The 24,139-nt window shown below is 41.4% G+C and overlaps 1 protein-coding gene across 5 annotated transcripts in view; it reads left to right on the forward strand.

Moving 5' to 3' along the window:
• LOC116938719 (V-type proton ATPase 116 kDa subunit a 1-like) overlaps positions 1-24,139 on the forward strand; it is a 276,745-nt gene that overhangs the window by 74,826 nt on the left and 177,780 nt on the right. For 3 of the 5 annotated variants that reach the window (XM_076056558.1, XM_032946244.2, XM_032946245.2), the window contains exons 5-6: positions 16,685-16,764; positions 22,476-22,602. In XM_076056558.1, coding sequence (XP_075912673.1) covers positions 16,685-16,764; positions 22,476-22,602 — 207 coding nt within the window. The other 2 variants (XM_076056564.1, XM_076056570.1) reach the window with 2 other exon arrangements.

Genomic DNA, 24,139 nt, shown 5'->3' on the forward strand with positions numbered 1-24,139 from the left:
CTGTTTTGTTAATAATATTCATGCTGTTGTAAAGACCCATTGTGGAGATTCATTAACTTGAGTTATATCTAAAAAAATGATAACTATGTCTTCTGTTGGAATAAGGCTTGTTTAAAGTATCATACTTGAAATAAATGAATACTGTATGCCAGTAAACATCACATTACAAACATGATAACTTTATATTGTGGAAATGGTATGTTATTCATTGGCCGTCTGATTTAGGTCAATTCAGTATCACGAATCTTAGTGGGATATGACAGTCTGATATATAATGGTAAAAAACATTATCTGCTTTGAAAATCTGGCCATACACATCGCTTGCAGAGTACAGTACATGCAAATTCAGGGAACCAATTTCAATCTTCTTTGTGTTTAGTTTTCTGCTTCAGAAGCAGAAAAGTAGCAATTACACTCAGCTTCTGTTCATTATTGGCAACCAGGGCTCAGTTATATCCTTTGTACCCGGTGAAGGCTTCCCACTTGCCAACTTGACTTAAAATGGGTGTCTTGGGAAGAAATGAAAGTGTCTGAAATTAAGCACTGTATTGCAGTCAAGGGATGAGGAGGGTTGCCCAGTGCGGTTAAAATGTCGTGCCTCACATGCAAAGGTTCGTAAGCATTTATTCACATTTCATCTGTGCGACCCGCAAATGTAATGACTTTTCATGAACTATTTGAGATGCTAGATTTTCTTTTAAATGTAATTACGTGTGTCAGATCTACAAATTAACTACATTCAGCTTGCACGTTGCATTCCCTGGCTTAAATGGAGTATCATTTCTTTCCTCCAATAAATCTGCCACTGTCTCCAGGCTCCCACATGGCCTTAGCACATTCCGATTTGATTTAAGGCTAACATTCAGAGAAAAGCAGACAGGATGGCAAGAGGCGCATCAGCAGATTAGAGTTAATGATCAGTTACATGTGCAATGTACATCGTCATTTTACCAAGCATTTGTGTACAGCTGCTGGGTACCTTGAACATGGATAATAACAGAGTTGTGGTATTATGTGCTGTATTGATTGATGGGTAATGTACCCACTTCCACAAGATACCTTAACTCAACCCTGAGCATTGGCGTTCCTGCTTTAATATTCCTCATAGATTCACCACCGTAAATAATACATTACGGTGTGTATTTAAATATTTATCACACGTGAATATCTTGTGGGTATGGGAGAACAGCACGTAACATGCAATTTCAAAACTATTTATATACTAGAGATGCTAAATGATCATGAGATTTGCTCAAAATGGTCTTCCTAATAGAGTGTCATGTGACCAATTCGGCTGTGGTTTGATGTCACAACTGTATACAGCAAGCTGATCGATGAGTCGTTGTTTTAAATTATCCATTATCTTTGCAAGCACAATTATATCCAACTATTCTAAGGATTCACAAGTAACATTGAAATTTAATGTAATGTCGCTACCACACATTGCCGTCCGACAAGCCGTAAAGTTGAACACATTTAGTGTATATTCTCGAGGGAAAAGTAATTTTTAAATGCCACGTTAGAAAGGCCAATTCTAAAGATACTGAAATAAGCACAGAAAAATAAAACCACATCGTTAATATCAAAATGGCACCATGGGACATTTTGACGTCCTCTGGTCTAACACCGTTTGAGACGAGGCTCCAAAGAAAGCTGTCTCTGGTGTGCACCAATCAGTTTCACAGACAATGCATATGCTCTCAGAGTATGTTTTTTGTTTGCATTCTGACCACAAGTATTGTGGTTAATGCAGACATGATTCCTTGTAAAAGGTTTCAGTTTGGTGTTTTAACATCTTTACACCTGTTTTGTTGCCAGAAAAAAGGGGGAAACCTATTCTTATATCAAAATGGTAGTTTGCTGAAAGTGGAAAGTAGGTAAAGTACTTTTAAAATGTGTTTGATACTTGCAATACTACATCATCAATGGTGCCTCCAATTTCACAGCTATGAATGGATGGGTGCTATGCATGTCTTAACGTGCTGACACACATACTGTGTAAAGGATCTCCTCAACGCTTTTACACGTGCATTGGGGCGCTGGGTGGTTAATGGGTGTGAAACATCGTAATATACCAAACAGCGTAATAAGGGGATTTCTTTACTTAGAAAAAAAAACCTCACTCAGTATCAGGGTTATTTATGTTAGGAAGATCATCTTTTGCGATGTTTAGCCACCTATTTTCAAAGCATAATAGAGGTTTTTGGGTTAGATCGCGTAAATATATAAATGTGTCCTTAAAACCCACCACCACCCGACACAGCCAACTAGTAAGGGTTGTCACATAAACAGAACGTGCCAATTCGTCACTAGTACAGCACACCGATGTGTTGGAGAGCCAAGCCACAACATTTACAATCTGAGTACGACGTTTCCCCAGTAATTACAACTAGCTTCATCAGGCGACAGCCAGATTTGTGGAGAAGTCTTACTCTTTCGATCGTTAGAGGCGCAGATGTGTCATGTGTGACCACGCTTCTGCGTTCCTGCACAATGTGGGGGGGGGGGATTACTGAGGCAACGTACATTATGCATGTGCATTATGCGAGCCCTTTGAACTTATCCCTCCTGTCTATTGTGTTTATTAAAATGGCCCTACCAATGGTAATCCCTATTGAAGTACGCTGCCCTTTGTAGGTGTAGTGAGTCCAACTGAGTCGCAGACGTTATCATGGGAGCAACACTATTTATTCACATAACAGTACGTAACATAACACGACCTACGCTCGGGTCTCGAATGCCCATCTAGCCATGCTACGGCAGAACTAGACACGGTTCGCTATCCCGGTCCGGACCACAAGCTGGGTCCCGGACCCGCGTGGCTAGAGGCTTCTTCTCCCCGACGTGGATCTTCGAACACCAACACTTGAAGAACCCCGAGCTCCTCACCGAGCTCTTGTTAAACGCTCCCGAGCTGGGGCTGGCTCCGCCCTCAGCCCCACCCACCTTCCAGGCTTCTCGAGCTCCTTCTAGAATGTTCCCGAGAGCCCCTCAGAATCACGTGACCGCCCCTCGGCCCCCGTCCACCGGTGACCCCCCTCCAGTATCGTCCGGTCACGCGACAACAGGTCAGCCAGAGTGTCATGCCCCAGGGTAACCCTGGCTGGCTGACGGTCGCTCTCGCTCCCTCACTGGGAGCCGGCACCGCACACTGCTCGCGGTGCCTCCGCGCTAACCAGCGCTCACCCAACCACCGCTAGGGTTGGTACTGCAGCCCGCAACCCGGGCTGCCTGTAACAACGTTACCGGCCGTGACTTCGCAAGCCCGGCACCATACAGTGACAAGAACATCGGCATGCATTTAAATAATGTATTATTTTATCATTCGCTTCCACGCAGCACTAAGGCGGTAGCTATCCGAATGGTTAAAGTTATTTTGATTTCTTTCAATTTCGATAGATTCTCTAATTAGTCTTGGCCAGTAGTAGCTAGTTTTGCACAAAACGTCAACATCAAATTCAATTGAGTGTCCTTGTTGGCAGGCGTGTTCTGCTACTGCTGACAGTCGTATTTGGGAGAATTTAATCTTTTTCTGATGTTCTTTTAGTCTCGTGCTGATCATGCGTCCTGTTTGCCCAACATAACATTTACCACACGTGCAGAATATTATTATGGATGATATTGGTCGCGAAAGCCTACGTGTTATATTAAAAGTGTTTTTTTTTCCACGTGGGAGAAAACTGCAGTGTATGGAGAAACCCCTTACATGTGAGGGGCTTACATTCAATAGTAGGCACATATAGGGTCACGAACCCACTTTCTAAACTGCGATTACTGACCATTTTACAGCCCAGGGTATTTGGGAGTTTCACAAATCTGCATGATCCACCAACCCTTTTTAACAATACGCTGGCTTACAGGCATGTTCCATGATGTCTGGATAACTAGTGTACACATCTAGACTTGGGAACAAACTCCATGGTTTGTTGGAAAAGTAGCGAAAGTGGCACTGACAATTGAAACAATTAATTTGGCTGAACTGTTTATCAGAAAAAGAAGCCAGGGACAGCGCAACATGGTGTGGCATCGAGCTGATGCTGAAGGATATTAATGCGGCCCTTCCTCATTGCTTGTCACACACCTGTGATCAATGCATGCGTGACAAGGAAGATAAATCAGTGAGCACTTTATCTGTGTGTGGTAATTGGATATTGGAAGACGAACCCCCCCCCCCACACACTATCCACATCGTATCGATTGGCTGTGGCACGCGAGTGAGAGAGACGCTGCCACGCTGCAGTGTTCAGTAAGGAAATGCTCAGCGGCCAGCTGCTGAAGACTCGTGGGGAGTGAAACACTTCAAGGCGAGTTGCACGATAAATCAGAATCTTTATTTTAGACCGGAAGAATCCGATGAGCTATGATGCTCTTTTTTTACAGATATCCAGCAGAGGCATGTCAAAAAGTTACAACAACAAACAATACAACTGATATGAGTGCAAAGTATAGGAGAGCTTCGCAAGTCACTCAACATAAATAGAGTATAATATTGCATAAATACATAAATTCCTCACTATGAGACCTCCTTTGCCAGTAGCAAGATATAGTAATAGGTTTTTACCCTTTTATCTGGCACCAAAACTGACACCTTTATACAAGGGATCATGTTTGCAATAACCACAACACAATACTCTGATAGCGCACTATCAGAGTAGTGCGCTGTTTTTGAGTTGTACGCCTTTTGGCGTCATCTGGTCCAACACCAGTGGAGAGTAGGCTCTAAGAAAAGCCGTCTCGGGTGTGGACCAATCAATTTCAAGGACAGTGCATATCATTATCAGAGTTGTCTCTTTTTGTTTGCATTTTGACTGCTTGTGTTGTGGTTATTGCAAACATGATCCCTTGTATAAAGGTGTCAGTTTTGGTGCCAGATAAAAGGGTAAAAACCTATTACTACTACCATAAATTCCTGGCGATTGTTCAATACCAAATGCAAGCATTGGACAAGGCAGCAAAAACAATAGCAAAAACAGTCCCAGACCACACCAAGACAACACAGTCGCTCAATAAATGTAACTATCGAAATGTCTTTGTTGAACAGCTGATTTAATTTCCATCGTGAAAATTAATAAAGCAATGGAGTTAAAAATAGCATTTGTAATGTTTTGAAAAAAACTACGGTAGTTTTGAACAACGTTGATGATTGCTGTGATGTACACCTAAGACATATATGGGTTGTGTTGATTTCACTGAGAGCTCTCCAAAAGGTTTGTAAAAACTACGTATGTTACATAATAATAGGGTTTTTCCCCTTTTTTCTGGCAACAAAACTGAAACCTTTTTACAAGGATTCATATCTGCATTAACCACAATACCTGCAGTCAAAATGCAAACAAAAAACACACTATGATAATATATCCATTGTCCTTTAAAATGATTGGTCCACACCAAGGGACGGCTTTCTTTTGAGCCTCGACCCAATTGGTGCTCGACCAGATGACGCCAAAAGGCGTGGTTAATATGAATCCTTGTAAAAAGGTTTCAGTTTTGTTGCCAGAAAAAAGGGGAAAGACCCTATTATTACATTTTGGTACTGGCAAAGGAGGTCTAATGATACGTATGTTACTTCATATGTGTATGCCTCTTGAATTAATGTGCCATGTATGACAGTGTATAGCAACTACAATGTTTATCATGAAGTTGCTTTGTTAGAATAGGCTGTCAACATATGCTACTGCTGGATGAAGGTCTCACCAAGCAATTATCATCTCCCTTAGTCTTGTGATGTAAAACCCAGCAGCAGCTACATGGTTATCATCGCAGTGGCTTTTAGATAGCTATTGAACAAAGACGGTCACTGCATCGCACGCTTTCAGATGCGCTTCTGCGGCCGTCTGGAACGCTCTTCCTTCCGACATTAGGAAGCCATTGGAGCTATGCACTTTTAAATCTACATTGAAAACTCATTTCTTTAGAACTGATTTTTGTGCTTGAAATTGTTGACCTGCACCCGCACCTTCAATTAGCACGGTTGGATACGTATGGTGCGAAAGACGTTCAACACACATACATATGTTTTGACCACTGGCCATCTTTTTATCACGAAGTGTCCGACCCATGCCCACTTACTTTTCTTAACAGCCATGATTATGTTTTTATTAATCTATGTTCCTATTTCTGTCTCTCAGTCTCTATATTCCACCGGGTTATGGTGGTGATGCACGCTTGTCATCCAGCACTGTGGAGGAGGGAGTGGGTAGACAAATGTTGTCAAACTTCCCATAGGCATCGAGGTTGTCATACCATGGTTTGCCATGAGATAGCAGTACAGCAAGTGGACTGATATCCATACGTTTCTATCTGTACAGAGATAGAGTGTTGCACCCCTCACATGCGTGGGTGTTATCCAAGTACTTAGGAACACTCATTAATTGGCTAAAAGAAAATATTGAGAATCGTAGAGCTTGGTCAGTTGTTGGCAAGGGCTCACGGCGTGGCTGCCTTTCCGCGTGTCTGTGGTGCCTTCTCACGCCTCTAAGTCGTACTCTTCCTCTGAGAGTGAGTGAAAAATTGTGCAAATTACAAGCCTCATTTATTACTCTAATATGTATACCTCTGGTAGTTATTTAAAGATTTGGTTCCATTTTCTTTGTCAATGTCCATATTGCTGATATGAGTTGTGTTGATATCACGTAAAGTTTTGTACAGTCTGTTCTCCAATAACGCGTGTTTTCATAATGCAAATAGGATATAACGTGATGAATGTATTAGGGAACAATTTTTTTATGACACGGATGTAAATTGGAGATAACGCGATTGAGTGAACAGAACTACGTCGCGCGAGTAGGAACAAGCGGTTTTCAGGCTGCTTTGGCGTAGTATCACACAAGGCGGGATGCTACTGAATGCTTCTATATGCTATCCATGCGCCTCTGTCTTTGTTCAGCCTGCATACGCATCTCACGTGTTATCACGGACTGTGCTTTACCCTATATATTATTTATTATTACGCGATTTTTCCATAACGCAGTGTTCTTCAGGATTATAGGATAACAGACTGTATTAGGTCTGTAAAAACTATGTATATGACAGTATTCCTATATCATATGCAATTAATGTACGATGTTCAGTTTTGAAACAGGTCCTGCTTCTTTCATGATATCTACAATTATCCAGGAGCTGTTCATTTTTCATACTGTAAAGGACAGAATTAACTTTTTCTAATATGCCATGGAAAACGTCGTGAGAATATTATTGTGTTATTTTATTTTATCAATTTATTATTTTATTCTCATTCTACGTGACTTTACCGAAAGAACCAAAGAAGGTCCTCTGTTTTGTAAGAAAAGTGTTTTATTCCTAAGTTGTGTGATTTTATTTTCGATAGACAAGATTTGCATAAAATTCCCCGAATAATTTGCATCTGTTTTTATCCAATTACGCTTCTCATTCTTTGTTTTTAATCGTTTGATGAACTTCTATGTATTCAATCTTTTATTTCGCATTTCTGTGTTTCTCTATATCTCTCCTTTTCCTCGACATGTATTTCGTGATTTATATTGTTTATACTATTTTTCATGAGGTGATACGCTCTAAGTTGGTGACCTTTCACAGCATTTGAAATTAATTCATGTCCAGGTAGCTCTAATTATGGTGATTCTTTGTTTTATACCTTTTAAGATGTTCAATCGAGATGATTTATAATTTTATTATTGGTGATAAACCTGGACAAATGTTACCGTGAAAGATGTCACAACATATCTGGAGATACATATGTGCACTTAAGTTTGACAGACAGCATTGCGTTGAGGGTATATTGGTTAGCTTTACAGTTCTGTACCATAATTGGTCTTTTTTATATTTCATTGGTCAGCTGCGTAGAGCTTCTGGCTACCTCTTGTGGGCATGAAACCCACCAGGGGAAATGCTTGTAACTGTTGACTGCAAGCACAATTTTAAATCTCACATGCTATCTTTCTTCGTAATAATGGTGGGTCCTTTTTGTATTTAACATTTTTAAAATGATCATTTGTAGGCCTCTTATGTCAAATGTTTATTGTATACGTAAATCCACAGTATAGAACAAATGAATGAGCTATTTAAACAGCTTAGAGTAAAATGGGAATATGGTGATTTTTTTATGATGGACATATCCAGTTACAGAGACAAAATGTAATGGTTCAGGAAGATGTTTAGTAGAGTGTCAGGAATGAACAGCATATATCAGCAATGTTGGTCGGTCAGTGTTGGGTAAATGGTATGTGAGGGTGTTCAATATTGAGCAAAGTGATAGTAATAACATTGCTTTGCAAAATAATTGTAAGTAAACGTTTGTCGCAAAGGTGGAATGAGGATACTGTGGACGACTGCCTTTAATTAACAAACACATGCTATATAAATATGTCATATTATGCAATACATACCGTCGTCTCCATACACACACTGCAGTTGCTGTACGTTCATCATTCACACCTCGATGCTGGTAATTTATATAATTGACTGTGTACACAAATGAACAAAAGCTTTTAGCAATATTTTTTGGTGTAGAAAGACATATTCCCAATAATGTTGGCAGCATTGAGCAGAAGTTTAACAGTTCATGTGATCAATATGTGCGTCGTGCTTTATAGTTAGGTAATTGCTCATTAAAACATACATGTTGACTAACTCTTGAAATTCAGTTAAAATGTTAAAACTTTTGTTCACGTCATTGTAATTTAGCAGTCCAACACGATTATTAATTATCTTACAATGCAAGCTTAATATGCATTCAAGCTTAATATGTGGTTCAATACATTATCATATTTATTTGAGCTCTAAATGTGAACTTAATATAGGTGGTGGTTCAATACTTTGTCATATTGTTTATCTGAGCTCTAAAGTTCCTCTTAGTATTTTGTCATCAAGGTTCCTGAGCATAGGTCCAGTGGCCCAACATGCCAAGTAACCAGCAAACAAACAGAACTATTAAAGTTGGACGTCTAAACCGATGAATCGGTGGCTTACTGTTGTATAGTAATAACACTTGCCTCTAATATTCAGCAGTGGGTATACTGCCTTCGCTTAATGTTGTGTGGAAAAGTGAACAGATGTTAGGGAACTTGCGTTTAAATGTGGACATGCAGTTAGTTTGTAAAGTAAACGTAGATGTTGATGAAACAAACACCAACTTTTCTTTAGGAACAAGTCACAAGTAATCTAACCGAGGATTGAATATTTGATGCAACTTTTGTATACAAAAAATATCTAAAGACACATGTTCCTGCTTTGCTATAAATTAAGAGAGTACATTACATGCCCCTGAGTCACACGTTCTGCCTGTACCTTAGGTGAGAAACCTTCATAGCCAGACAGGGTTACTTCATCCCTAAAGTTTACGATTTTGCTGCAAAAGCCTTTGTGGGGCATCCACTTGTGATGGCAACTGACAAGTAGGTGTACATTGGGAGTCTTGGTAATCTCGTAGCTTCCTGTTATTATAACGATGTCCTCCTTGAGCCAAGAGCTTTGCACTCGGAATAACTAGGCAGATTGTCATTCAGCAAGGCTTTAATTTAATTCTTGTACTCTATTTGAACCTGCATGTTTATATGGGATTTAAAATCTTGGAGAAACATGCGGTGGTGTTTATATTATGTTAAAGCATTTAAGGTTCATAGTTTAAGTGGTCTTAGACAGTTGTGCACTCACAAATGCCTGTGCACACACACAGTATGTGAACGTGCGTAGTAATACAATCACACATGCTCGATGTTACATGTATTTGCTGAAGATGCTTCTAAACCTGAAGACGGACGCTTGTGTTGTGACCGAAACGTCGTGTTTTCTTGTATTATTTTTTCTATCTACGCGACTTTACCGAAAGAACCAGAGACTATGCTACTGTAATTGAAAAATAAACTATCGTTGCATTTGTATGCCTTGCTTTTAACTTTAAATAATTTAAGTCATGTTGCTAAGTGCAGTTATTCATTTACCTATTTAAGCATAAGTAATGTGAGCGAAGAAAAACGTCTATCCTGTTTCATTTTAAGAGGAAAATAGCAACGCTTTTCATTCGCATACCGTCCCTTAAGATGTTGTTACTTTAATCCGTTCCTGATTTACTAAATACAGTGTTTAAACTGGGTTGTTGCATTATATGTTTATATATATCCGTGCAATTATCTTTTAGACACAAACGTAAATAACATTAATAACGAATAATAACCCTTTTGCAATACACTTCTGGATGAAGGCCTCCGCACATTACATCAGGCGTGAGGGTCATTTGGCCATACTTCACTAGTCAGTGCAGGTTTGTGAAGGGCGAGGTCTAGCAATGATTTAGATATCGCTCACAACTGATGTTAGCTGTGGCCTGGAATTAAGCGCAAGTCAACGGGGTTCTTTGCACAGTGTGCTAACCACTGCACCACCACTCCGACCCCCACAAAAATGTTAACTAAGTTTAACTTGACATGTGAACTTCTTTAATGCTTTTATCTCTGGGATCCTAGGATGGAATGTTGCATGATTAATTTGAATTATTATTACATATTTTAATTAAACTCTTACCACATGCAGTGGTTTCAGGTGGCAATCATAAGCAAGAAGTGGAAGATCAATCCATGCTGCAGAACATTCCATCAGCCATGTAGCATTGGACGGGGGGGGGGCAGTGCAGAAGGCTGACAGTTCAGCCCTTCTACTTTCTTATATTTCAGTAAATTAAAACATGTTGGTACAACATTTAAGGCGAAGCCTATTGTCAAATACATATGAGGTGAAAGCTATAGCAGAATGTATGATAGATAAGAATCAGATTATACCGTTACTCATTCTGTTTAGCATTTACTATGTGTTTAAAGTTTAACATTATGTAATGCACCTGATGAGTTCGTGTATGCCTCCCCCTTTAAACAAGTCACGCTTGAGTTGCATGACAAAGAAATCTCGACATACAGATTCTGCGCTATTGTTCATTTATTACGGGTTGAGCTGCTTGAACCCATCGTAGAATGAGTGATTTCTGATGAGTGACTTTCAGCTCATGATTAACAAGCTATGTTGGGCATATTATGTGGCCACATATTTAAATTGCTATAAAAATCATCTTCCATATTATAATAATAAAAGGGGTTTCCCCTTTTTTCTGGCAACAAAACTGAAACCTTTTTACAAGGATTCATGTCTGCATTAACCACAATACCTGCAGTCAAAATGCAAACAAAAACATACTATGATAATATATGCATTGTCATTGAAACTGATTGGTCCACACCAAGGAACGGCTTTCTTTTGAGCCTCGACCCAATTGGTGCTCAACCAGATGACGCCAAAAGGTGTACAGCTCAAAGCCAATGCACTATCAAAGTAATGAGGGCTCGGGGTCAGCATCTACATCATTAGACCTCCTTTGCCAGTACCGAAATATAATAATAGGGTTTTCCCATTTTAACTGTAAACAAAACTGAAACCTTTTTGCAAGGATTCATATCTGCATTAACCACAATACCTGCAGTCAAAATGCAAACAAAAATCATACTATGATAATATATGCATTGTCCTTCGAGGCTCAAAAGAAAGCCGTCCCTTGGTGTGGACCAATCAGTTTCAAGGACAATGCATATATTATCATAGTATGTTTTTTGTTTGCATTTTGACTGCAGGTATTGTGGTTAATGCAGACATGAATCCTCGTAAAAAGGTTTCAGTTTTGTTACAAGAAAAAAAGGAAAAAACCCTATTATATTTTGCTACTGGCAAAGGAGGTCTAATGATGAAATCATCTTCCACTTTGAGTCTTTGAAATTAAATATAAAGAATGTACTGTTTAGAACGTTCCCTGAAATTGAAATAGTTGACTGCATACCAACAGCTAAAATAATGCAGATAAAGCTGCTTGAATTAAGATGAGCAGGTTATCATTAGACATGCCTTGTTACCACATAAAAAAATGACAAAAAACGTTATCATTTAATTTTATAACTTAAAATAAAAAAAATACATTCATGTGAATATGAATAGTGTACTTCTCGGATGCAAAACACAATGGCATATGGTCCGTTGTTCAGAATTTCATTATTTCTGGAAATGGTCTATCTTTTTTTTGTCAATGCTATTATGGAAAATCCTATGATGTCTGCCAGCGGGGCAGTCCCATTGTATTTTTGGCAAGAAAATGTTGCTTCCATTTCTCAGTAATGTGAAAGGGGGGGAGCAGTTACTTTAAACACAAATAACACTTTCACTATCACAAACGCATCTGAAGATTAAAGGCCATTAGTGTAATCAGCCAATCTCATTTGTTTGAGTAGGGATAGTCCATTGCATTGATTTGGAAGATTTCATAATTTACATGTCCATGTTACATGGGCTCAGTGCCATCCATTCTGAGTAGGAGAGCTGTTATTGATATCCATTACGGTGTAACTGATTGGCCAGCTTCAGTAAATCAGACTGACATTAAAAGAGCCATCCGTAATTGCTCAGTGTAAGTTTTCTCTGGGTTTACTGTTGCCATTAGTTTACACAATTTGAAATGATAAAGTCGCATTAAATAAGGCAATAAGAATAATTCAACATATACAAATGAATGGTTAACAAAACAAACATGTATAGAAATACATCAATGAAAACCTCATAAAAAAAAGTTAGCACCACATTAAACGATGGTATTACAGATCACTTGCCCACAAGAAAATAATTGCGAATGCATGCTGGTTTTGTCAGATCTCAGAATCTATTTGGGGTTGAGCCTGGTTAGTTCTTGGATGGGAGACTGCCTAGGATTACCGAGTGCTGTGGGCTGGGGCTGCAAGGTAGCCAGCCAGGGATGGTCGCATTGAGTGTCCCTCTCAATACATACGTTTGTGTGGATTTTATATGGATGATCCAGATTCTTCAACATGCCAAACACTCGTTAATAGAATGGAAAAATAATTCCCATTGCAAAATCCTCCTGCAAAAAAGTATTGAGACACAGGGAAGCTTTCCTAGGCATAGAATCAATTATTATTATTGTTGGCTCAAACTAAAAATTGCAACGATATGGACTAACATAATTTTAGTGCTTAAATACTGATGCTTCCACGACAATGGGGAACAAAAGTGATGAGGCATGATGCCTCCTCCACCGTTGCCTTGTAGTCTGTGCTCACTAACAGCACTTGCTCCAACAGTTTATGAAGCCAAATATAAATTTAAACGCATTTACATGTGAGCCAACATGCGTGTGTGCAGTGGCGGAGCCAGTGGTGGGGGGGTGGCACGTGCCCCCCAAATGATCCGATCGAAATCCCTAATTTCGATCGGATCATTGCGGTTTTTTAGCAATAAATCGGCATTTTGCGACCCCCACTGCCACTCTGTAGCATGTCATTACGTGCCAGGGACTCTATGAGATGATAGGACAATAGTCTGAGTCCATAATTGGCAATAAGTAACGGCAAAGCAGTTATAAGTGACTCACAGAATTGTGCGCAGTTGCGTATACAGTACACGACTTCCCTGAAGGCATACCTTCAGCGAGCGCGATGCCGACCCTCGGTCGATGGCTGCATAAACGCCCGGCGAATCGTTTGTCAGAACGTCTTCCAGCTCAGCGTCACTGTTCGCGATCTCCTGACCCTTCGTCTTCAACGGCGGCAGCTGATGAATCGGAAGCAGAAAAGCTAGCCAACTCCCCGCCTCCAGCGCCATTGCCCGTAGGGGTGCGCATCGTCGATCGGGATCCCGGGATGAGACCCGCAATTTTGACGTACGATCCGAATAGTCTCAATGAGATCCGTCGTTCGTACCTGATACAGGACCGGTTCGTTCCACTCCTCCGTTCGTCGGATGGCAGCATGTACCCATCAAAGATGATGGGGCGAAAAAAGCCCCGCCCGCAGCCATCGTGGTTTGAGACGTACGATTGGCTCGAATACTCGTTCCACACCGAGTCGGTCTACTGCTTCCCGTGCTTCCTCTTCCCATCCCGCAATTGCTCAGACGCGTTTGTCTCGGACGCGTTCTCGGCCTGGAATAAGGTGGGTGGCCACAATTGCTGCCTTCTCCAACATCGAGGTGGCGTGCAGTCACTCCACAACCAGGCGGTACAGAAGGCCAGAGACATGATGAACATGGAGATGCACATCATCACGGGCAAGCATGGCCTGGAGAAGCAGACGGCCTAGGCGATTGCCGACAATCGGACTCAGTTGGAGGGATCAGTTGATGCAATTCAATTCCTGATGAAGCAGGGGCTGGCCTGCCGGGGCCACAATGAGTCGGACGAGTCGCTCAACCGCGGCAACTTCCTCAAGCTGCTTCAGTTCCTGTGCAAACGCGATGTCGAGCTGGCCCGCGTCGCGCTCGACAACGCCCCGTAGAACGCCACCATGACTAGTCCCGACATCCAGAAGGACATCATCCACGCCCATGCCCAGATCGTCCGAAAGCTCCTCGATGATGAACAATCCGATGCCTTCTACTGCATCGTGGCGGACGAGGCGCACGATGCGAGCAAGAAGGAGCAACTGGCCGTCGTTAACCGCTTCGTTGAGATCAAGACTGGCGTGCTGCGCGAGCGTCTCGTCGACCTGAAGCACGGCACCGACACGTGCGCCCCCACGCTCCGCGATTCCATTGTCGACATGCAGACCAACCGCGGTCGCCCGATCGCCAACTGCCACGGGCAGGCCTACGATGGCGCGTCCAATATGAGTGGCGAGATCAATGGCCTGCAAGCCCTGATCAAGCAGCTGAACGAATTGGCTCATTACGGGCACTGCTGGGCTCCAACTTGCGCTGGCTGCTGCTTGCATGGATGGTGTCCCCGACATCGGCCTGTTCTTCGCATTGGTCAATGACATCATCAATGTGGCAACGAGCTCCTGCAAGCGCAACGACGATCTCATCAACACGCAGAAGAAGATCGTGCTGGAGATGATCAACGAGCTGCTGGTGGAGACGGGCCGTGGTCTGAACCAGGAGACGGCATTGGTGCGCCCAGGCGACACGCGCTGGCCGTCGTTCTGGCATGACATGTTCGGCGCGACAGTGCAAGTCATCCAGCATGTGGAGACGGACGGCAGCAAGTCGGAGCAGCGGTTAGAGGCGACACGCCTGCTCGACGGCACGTGCACGTTCAAGTTTGCATTCATCTTGCACCTAATGGACAAGATGCTGCTTATCACGCATGCCCTGTTGCAGGCGCTGCAAACGAAGGACCAGGACATCATCAATGCGTTGCGGTTGGTTGATGGCGTCGTCGTAGCACTGACAGAGATGCACGTTACCGGCTATGACGACCTGCTCCATAAGGTGCAGCAGTTCTGTGAGTCCCACAAGATTGAGGTGCCCAATATGACCGCCAACTTCGTCCAACTTGGCCGGCCTTGTCGCAATGGGCACATGAACACCAACGATCATGTTTTCCGTGTCGACCTGTTCTACGCAGCAATCGACAAGATGCTGAGTTCGTCTACAGATTCAACACTGAGTCGATGGAGATGCTCCGCCTAGCAGCATGTATTTCTCCACGCAAGCAGTTCGCCTCGTTCAATGTCGACAAGCTCGTGGAGCTGGCCCGCAAGTTCTACATGATCGACTTTCCTGACGTCGACCTAATGCTTCTCGATCAGCAGCTGTTCCACTTTGGCAGGGAGATAGAGAAGGACGAGCTATTGAAGAATGTGGGCACGCTCCCTGAACTTTCGGTCATGCTGGTGCAGACCGGCTGGGCCACGGCCGGCTACCACCTTGTATGCCGATTGCTGCGGCTGATACTGGCGTTGTCGGTGGCGACAGCCACTGCCGAGCGCGTCTACAGCGTCCTGAAAATCATCAAGACGCGTTTGCGCACTGCAATGGGCTCCGACTACCTCAATGACGCCATGCTGCTGTATGTCGAGAAGGAAATTGCTGCGACAGTGACGAATGATCAAATCATGTCATACTTTCAGGCCATGCGCCATCGCCGCACACGCGTTGAATAAAAAGCAAGGGACAAGTCCTTACTTACTAACAACTATCATTTTTCATTGCTGGAGGGGTAACCCCCCCTACCTGAAAATCCTGGCTCCGCCTCTGCGTGTGCGTGCATATATGTGTAGGGAGCGCTAGCGCATTGGTTAAGACTCTGTACTATGAACCCAGTGACCTAAATTTGATTCCTGATTTCAGCTGACACCAGCGGTTTCTGAACTGTTTCTGTGTCTACCCAAGGTCGACTCAGCCTTACATGAGTACCTGATGTATTGTGTAAACATTATTACCAACGGTGAGGGAGGCATGTGGCTGGGATCAGTGTTGGTCACACCACCCCATTGTATGCCACGTCACCATTTAAATTTACACCACATGACAGCACTTGTCCCAACAGTCTACGGGGGATCGTTGTTCCTCTTTGTGTGTGAATGTGTGTGACCAGAATCGACACCAGTGACGATTATCTGAACCGGTCCTGGGCCTCCTCTAAGTTAACTCAGCCTCAAATGAGTACCTGGTGCGGTGTGTAAACATCGCCACCAGGGAGACAAAGGCGGCCGGGCGTGGTGTTGGCCACCCACCCCCTTGTGTGCCGTGACGGCCTTCAGAGGTGCTCGCTAACAGCACTTGCCCCAACGGTTTGTTAAGGCTATATGGGTGATCTTTGTCTTCGTCTTTTAGAGTGTGGGAGAGACAGCTTGGTAAATGTGCATTCTACACTTGCGCATGTGTCTGTGGTGTAAGTACAGCTCTGCAATTTTGTCAAGTAACGTTTGTGCAATCCCAACAGAGGCCGGAGGTGGAGCACAAGTACGAGAACATGGAAAGCTTCGAGCCAATGGACATAGCTCTGGGCAACAGAGAGCTGGGGTAACGCAACCATGCAATGCACATCAACACACGACAGGGCCAGAACTGATGCACATTCGTTGTATAATAGTTGGTGCCATCCTTACATTGTGTGGCTGGCGCTATTCAGGCCTGGTGGATGACGAGAGTGTGCGTTTGAAGAGTATTGCTAGAGCATCAAAACAGTTACCACAATGCCCTTTCAGTGCAGTCAACATTCCAGTGCTTTTACTTATAAAAGCAATCTCTAATTCCCCTTTCTGTGGGTCCTGTGGATATAACAGCAAATCATGCTGAATATGCCACATTGGATTTCATTTGAAATGGAGAATCGATGAATTATGGAAAAACCTATCATTTATTTTCTTTGCAATATGTGCCGTGAAATTTGAATTTAGATTAATATACTTTGTAAAATTAACTACCATTCACGCATTGGTGGTATTTTTTTTATTGTATAGATTTATTTTTCAATAGGATATGGAAGGATATAATTTAAAAACACAATTATGTGTGCTGTATTTTTAGTTCAAAGTACAGTGATGTGCACACATTTTTTTTATAAGATATGGTTCCTATTCTTGGGTCTTTCAGTAAAGTCACGTAGATAGGTTCAAAGAAAATAACAAAAAACTACGACGTTTCAATCGCAACACACGCTTGTGTTATAGTTTTTTGTTATTTTGCTATTTTCTTTACCGAAAGACCCAAGAATATGAATTCCTGCAGTCACGAAAGCTTTAGGTCAAGATATGGTTCCAATTTTGTAAAAACACCCGAAAGGGTTGTGTATTCAAACAAAACCAAAGCCTAGAATATAGCATCTCTTGTGCTAATAATAGAGTTTTTCCCATTTTTTCTGGCAACAAAACTGAAACCTTTTTACAAGGATTCATGTCTGCATTAACCACAATACCTGCAGTCAAAATGCAAACAAAACACATACTATGATAATATATGCATTGTCCTTGAAACTGATTGGTCCACACCAAGGGACGGCTTTCTTTTGAGCTTCGACCCAATTGGGGCTCGACCAGATGACGCCAAAAGGCGTACAGCTCAGAGACAATGCACTATCAAAGTAATGAGGGCTCGGGGTGAGCATCTACATCATTAGACCTCCTTTGCCAGTACCAAAATATAATAATAGGGTTTTTCCCCTTTTTTCCGGCAACAAAACTGAAACCAATTGGGTCGAGGCTCAAAAGAAAGCCGTCCCTTGGTGTGGACCAATCAGTTTCAAGGACAATGCATATATTATCATAGTATGTGTTTTGTTTGCATTTTGACTGCAGGTATTGTGGTTAATGCAGACATGAATCCTGGTAAAAAGGTTTCAGTTTTGTTGCCAGAAAAAACCCTATTATTATATTTTGGTACTGGCAAAGGAGGTCTAATGATCTATTGTGCTATTAAATTATTTAACACATGAAATGTGGAGAATAACCTGAAGTACACTATAATTAGCAGCATTTTACCAAAGAACATATAGACATATTTATAATGTTGGATAGGTAAAAACCTTTGTTTAAAGCCTGTCATTGTGTTTTGTTACGGTTGGGTCTTAGTAACAAGTTGTAGATCCCTCCCTTTCTCCCATAATGGGGTTTATACAAATATTAAAAAAGACTAGAGTAGCTTTCAAATATTTAACTACATTATAATCTGGGGAATTTTTTTTTAATGCTCTTTTGAAGGATTTACAGTTGTATTCTTGGGAATATTTCATGATGAAACGAGCGCTACCGTGCACTAGGCTGAGCACCAACATAATGAGCAATTCAAGTGCATCTTTAATACACACACTTTACATCCCTTCTCCTTTCCTTCTCCTAGTGTGTACGGAATACATCGCTTTAAGTGGCCAATATTATTGCTTGGCTGTAAGTCAAAATCGGAAGTGTTAAAGCAGCCGCTTGTCATGCTCATGTAAAGCATAACAGGTTTAGGATTACTGTAGCAGTGCATTTTACAGTGCTAATTAAGGACATCGTGCTGCATTCACTTTTTTTTAATTAGGTAGTGAATATACATTGGCTCCATGTTTCATGTAATAATTTTGCTGCAGTTGTGATCTGTTAAATACCTTTTTTTTAAGTTTAATTTTAATATCTTCGTATAATTAACTATAAATATTCTATTTCAGGGAATGCTTGGAATGACGTGCCATAATGAATGTTTCAACTTAACATGTATGTGCATACACACGTGAGGGGAGTGGAAGTGTATTGACCCGAGTTCGAATCCTGCTCATAGCCAATACTTGTGACGATTATCTGAACCGGTTCTGGGTATCCTCTAGGTCAACTCAACATCAAATGAGTAACAATATGTAAACATCGCCACTGGGGAGACAAAGGCGGCCGGGAGTGGTGCTGGCCACCCACCCCCTCGTGTGCCATGCTGGCCTTCAAAGGTGCTCGCTAACAGCTCTTGCCCCAATGGGCTATTAAAAGGCTATACGGGGGATTTTTGTTTTGTTAGATACGTGCAATAATTACCATTGAATACAGATCACCTGCAGAGGGATTTCTGTCAACCAAAACACTGACTTCTCTCAAATCAAATCAAAATAAGTGTTAATACAGTAGCATTAAGCACATTCATACACAATTAAACCTCGCAACCCCCTTATAAACAGCAACCACATGTCACTTGTTTTCCATTCATTAAAGAGCCATTTATATGTGTGCACAGCTAGATGCAAAGATGCCTTGAATAATATAATTACATATATTTTATTCTGTTCCTCAGCTATGCCATGGGTAGACCATCCCCACCATCATTCATCACATTCTCTTAAGCTGTCGATGCCTTCATAAACTGCTCAATTAAAAGCCCCATCAACCAATCACACACACAGACCAAAAATCCTCATTTAGAATTATGATATAAACCATAGGAGGCAGGTGCCGTTCACAAGATCCCGTCAAGAACTGTGCAATATGTGAGAGAGGGTGGTGTGGCAAGAACCATGCCCTCTTGTCTTCGGCCTCCCAATACTTTTTTTCAAAACCGCTCCAAGTACTATTTTTAAGCTGATCTGACCCAGGGGAGATCCAGGCTAAGTTCGGATAAGGAATGCCAATCACACGTGCATGCAGTCTGGAATGCAGCTTAGGTTGTCAAGATTGTAACTCAGTTTTACAAACCATTCCAAACCAGAGCACTCCTCTCTCGAACACAGTACTGGCACAACATACACAATATACACACGCATGCTCAAATAGAGGTGACCAAACACATTTCCCTCCCCTTTGTAGGAAAACAATACAAAGCATATGGTGCTGTGTACTGTATATTGATACTACATTCACACAACATTACACGATGATGTTCACCGTCTTTTGATGACGAAGTTGCATATATATATGGGTCCATCTTTCATTTATCCTTCGCGACTCCCGATTTTAAATGCCGCGCGGAGTTGGCTTTACTCTGGCTGCACAGGCACACACCGCAACGAAGTCCCATGAGCGTTCATCATGCGGGCCCTGCGCCTGCTTGCGGTTAGCTCCGGGGGAGCCGAGCTCGCACTGCGGGTAAATCAACGTCGTTCTCGTGAGAGTTGTATTCGCCCTTCAGACCACTGCTGCTGATGTGTCTTTGCACATGTTGCGAAGTTTCCCTTTGAGCATTGGCCACCTTCAATTTAGTGTCCTCAAGTGAACTGGTAACGTGTACTGTAACATTTTTTGCAGAGACCCATGGGTGTTTGCAGTGGTTCACCCTGTCCATAACAGCGTGCAAAATGTGTCCGGAGATTGATGTTTTCTTGATGTTCTATGCGAATGCTTTGCATCTTCTATTGAACACTGACGCACAAATCAACTGTTAAAACGAATCATGCAAAATATGAATGATTAATATGAATGATCCATAATATATCTATATAAAGAAATACACGAATATATTGATTTAATTAATGAACTGCTAACCAGACATTGCTGAAACTGTGAATGGTAATCAGTATGAGGAATGCCGATTGATTAAAATGTTAAGTGTAAAAGTTATGTTCCTTTAAAGGAAAGAAAAATCCTGTGTTTACGGTAGTTAGCAAACCGTTTAAGAAGAAAGTTAGTTACAAATTGAATTGCACTTCATTACAAAAAAATATGCATAAACATGAGCAAGGATAACACGAATAAATAGCAGCAACAGTGTATGAATGACATTGATAAAATAAATGAAGATTAACAAAGATTAACAAAATGGAAATTTTTATAGTTTTTTATTGGAGTTTATTTTTACATTTAAAATGTATTTTGAAACTGAGAAAATCAATTATTTTCTTGTTATCTTGATTCGACGTGCCATAACTCCATTTTAAATGGTTTAAAAATAACATTTGACACAATCTCCAATTATGCTTGCAGTAACCAACAGGGTCAATATTAAAGATTAATCTTCTGTCATGTCAATTTCTCATTCTTTTGTCACAGACTTAATCTTAGGCACCTCGATGTTAAGAAACTTTCCATCTTCCTTGATGACCTCACTGTCACGAGGAATTTGCTGGCGATTAAATGCTAGCTTGTGTGTGTCATCACTGCCAGTGGGGCTTATCTGACATATAGGCTCTGGGCCCGTGTGAGTGATGTCATACAGCTGGAAAATAACTGGAACATGCCCCAAAAATCTGAAAAATGATGTAGCCATGGTAACCACTCTTCCCACTTGACTTAGGCAGCTTAGTTTATATGAAGGAATCAATATCAAGCCCTATCTAACAGTTCCTTATTTTTTACAGTCCTAACATTTCAAACATTAATCTCAGATTTAATCGTATCAGTAGTATACATATGAAGGCATGGTTGAAATAGTGGTACAGCAGTTTGCCCACTGCACTCTGAACTTGGCTACTTGGGTTTGATTCCTGAAAATAGCTAACATCATCGGTGAATGATGCCTGAAATGGTTCTGGACGTCTCTTCTTTACCAACCCACACTGACCATGGTTAAGTATAGTCAAACAATATAACTGATACAGCACGAGGACATCTCCATTGAACAGTGTATTGACAAAGGGCTATATTTATAATTATTCTGAAAATATATTTTCCACTGCTTAAGAATATAAGCACACCATGCATATGCCATGTTTCTAGAAAAGAAGTGTGAATACTCTTTGGTTCTTTCGGTAAAGTCACGCGACTTTACCGAAATAACCAAAGATTATGGATCATTGCAGTCACGAAACACTTCAAATCTAGAAGAAGTGTGAATGTTTTTGGGCGTCTGTGCTTGCATGCATATTTGTGTGTGTATATCACGTTCACGTTCCACATTCCTGTTTGATAGAGCATCACAAGTACAGTCGTGTTTTTAAACAAACGGTGATAGTTTTTTTTCTCCCAAAGATGTGTTTGTCAAACTAACCAACAGCCTCAGCCCTGCACCAAGGAGCCATAATAAATCCGTTGCACTCACAACTCCTTTAGGGTGGAGGCAACTTTGATCATTCTGAAATAATTCACTTATCGTGATCAATTACGAAAACCATTGCGCTTGAGGTAGATCTGTTTTTTTGACCTCACCTTTTCCATGGCACTCAATAATTTAATTCAAAATATGCACGAAAAACCATTCTGAGAATCCTCACGAGACACACATTGTCCTTGAACTGGCAATTGTATTGTATTGTCATGATGTAGCACACGCAACCCTATAACAATGGCCTCATATTCTTTTATATCCTGAGAATTCACAGCACAACCGTGACTCCTGTGCAGGTTCCTCACAGGCGTGATCGGGCGGGAGAAGATCCCGATGTTTGAGAGAATGCTGTGGCGGGTTTGTCGCGGGAACGTGTTCCTGCGTTACGCCGATATTGATGAGCAACTGGAAGACCCCGTCACTGTAAGGAGTTTACCTAAACCCTCTCCCAGCATCTCCCCCCTCACTCCACCCCCATACCCAGCCACCGCAGCCTCCTCCACATGCGCAGGGAAACAGATGTCCTGTTGTGCACCTCCCACTCGTCTTGATACCCGACCACGATAACCTGATCAAGCCCCTCTAGGTGCATTCTTTCCTAGCTCAACAAAACAACTTCTTGACCCACAAAACTCCATTTCAAATGGAATAATTTGTTCCAATAGCTGCTTTAAGAATACCATTGCAGACCTCATGAATGTGTTTAATGCACTTGTGCAGTTAATGGCTATGCCTGTAGGCAGTGACGGTATTGATCTATGTGTGTTCTTCCAAAGGCAACCTTGACTGAAATATAAGATTGAACTACTAATTAGCAAATCACTAATGGACATTGTACATTTGTGAATATCAGCCTATTGTTGTTTCATTCGATATTTATTTCATTTGCACTTATACTTGGAAATGGATAGTTTTATTTTTGTTCTTGCTATTGCGTTCACTGAAATATAACGCAACTGTACAAAACACCTTTTTTCATGAAAAACAGTCCTTTTTAGTAAGATTGCAGCATTGTACCATCGATCTAAGTAATTTATTTTTCTTATATGCAATGTCAGATAAGTCACGTAAAATTTAACTTCTAGCACATTCCAAAGATACAGAGCCACACCTTTGTATTTAGAAAATACTGGCTGCACCTTAAATAGTGTCTATTCGTCAACAATGGTCCAATGTAAATACGTATATTTATAATGCATTGCACTCGTATGACATGTTTCATAAATGTACTAACACCTTAAATGGTTCCATCGAAAATGTGTTTCTCCACCTCGCAGATTATTTCATCCAATGCTTGAAGCACATAGCGGCTTCGTGTGGCTCGCATGTTCATAATTTGTACTAAGCTATCAATGCAATATAATTGTGTTCCCATTAGAGGCACAATCGTGTTCAGTATGGAAGCATTGCTGCTGGCACCCCATTGCATTGTGCTGGTAACTTAACAATGTATATAAAAAAAGTGTTATGGTATTGCTTGATTAATACGGTATTGAAATATATATGGGGTATACATGCTTTAGAAAAAGTAGTGCTCTCTCCAAATTGTATTCGGTTGCCCTCCTAGATAGTGTTTGGCTGTATCATTTTGGGTGGGGTTTATTATCCAGCTCTCATCTAAACTCTTAACTATTCACTATCTTCACAATAAAATTATTTGTGACGATTCGGAGATCATGATTTAATCATTTTGATGCCGTTTGTGATGCTTCTACGATAGTGGCTTCAAGGTTTTCACGAAATGATCACATACATACTTATTTATATCACTTAGAAATAAAATAATTTTTTACAAATAGATTTTTACGTGTACAGTTTGATCTGGGTGAAAGGGTAGTGCAGTGGTAACACTTGTGGCTCACAGCAAGAGGGGCCTGGGTTCGATTCCCGACATGGGTATCTTTCTGTGTGACGCCAGAAGTTTTCACGTTCTCCCACTGTTCTCCATGGGTTTACTCCC

The sequence above is a fragment of the Petromyzon marinus genome, chromosome 4 (assembly GCF_048934315.1).
Source record: "Petromyzon marinus isolate PM22_M1 ecotype Great Lakes invasive population chromosome 4, UKy_Petmar_22M1.pri1.0, whole genome shotgun sequence".
In the NCBI taxonomy this organism is placed as follows: Eukaryota; Metazoa; Chordata; class Hyperoartia; order Petromyzontiformes; family Petromyzontidae; genus Petromyzon; species Petromyzon marinus.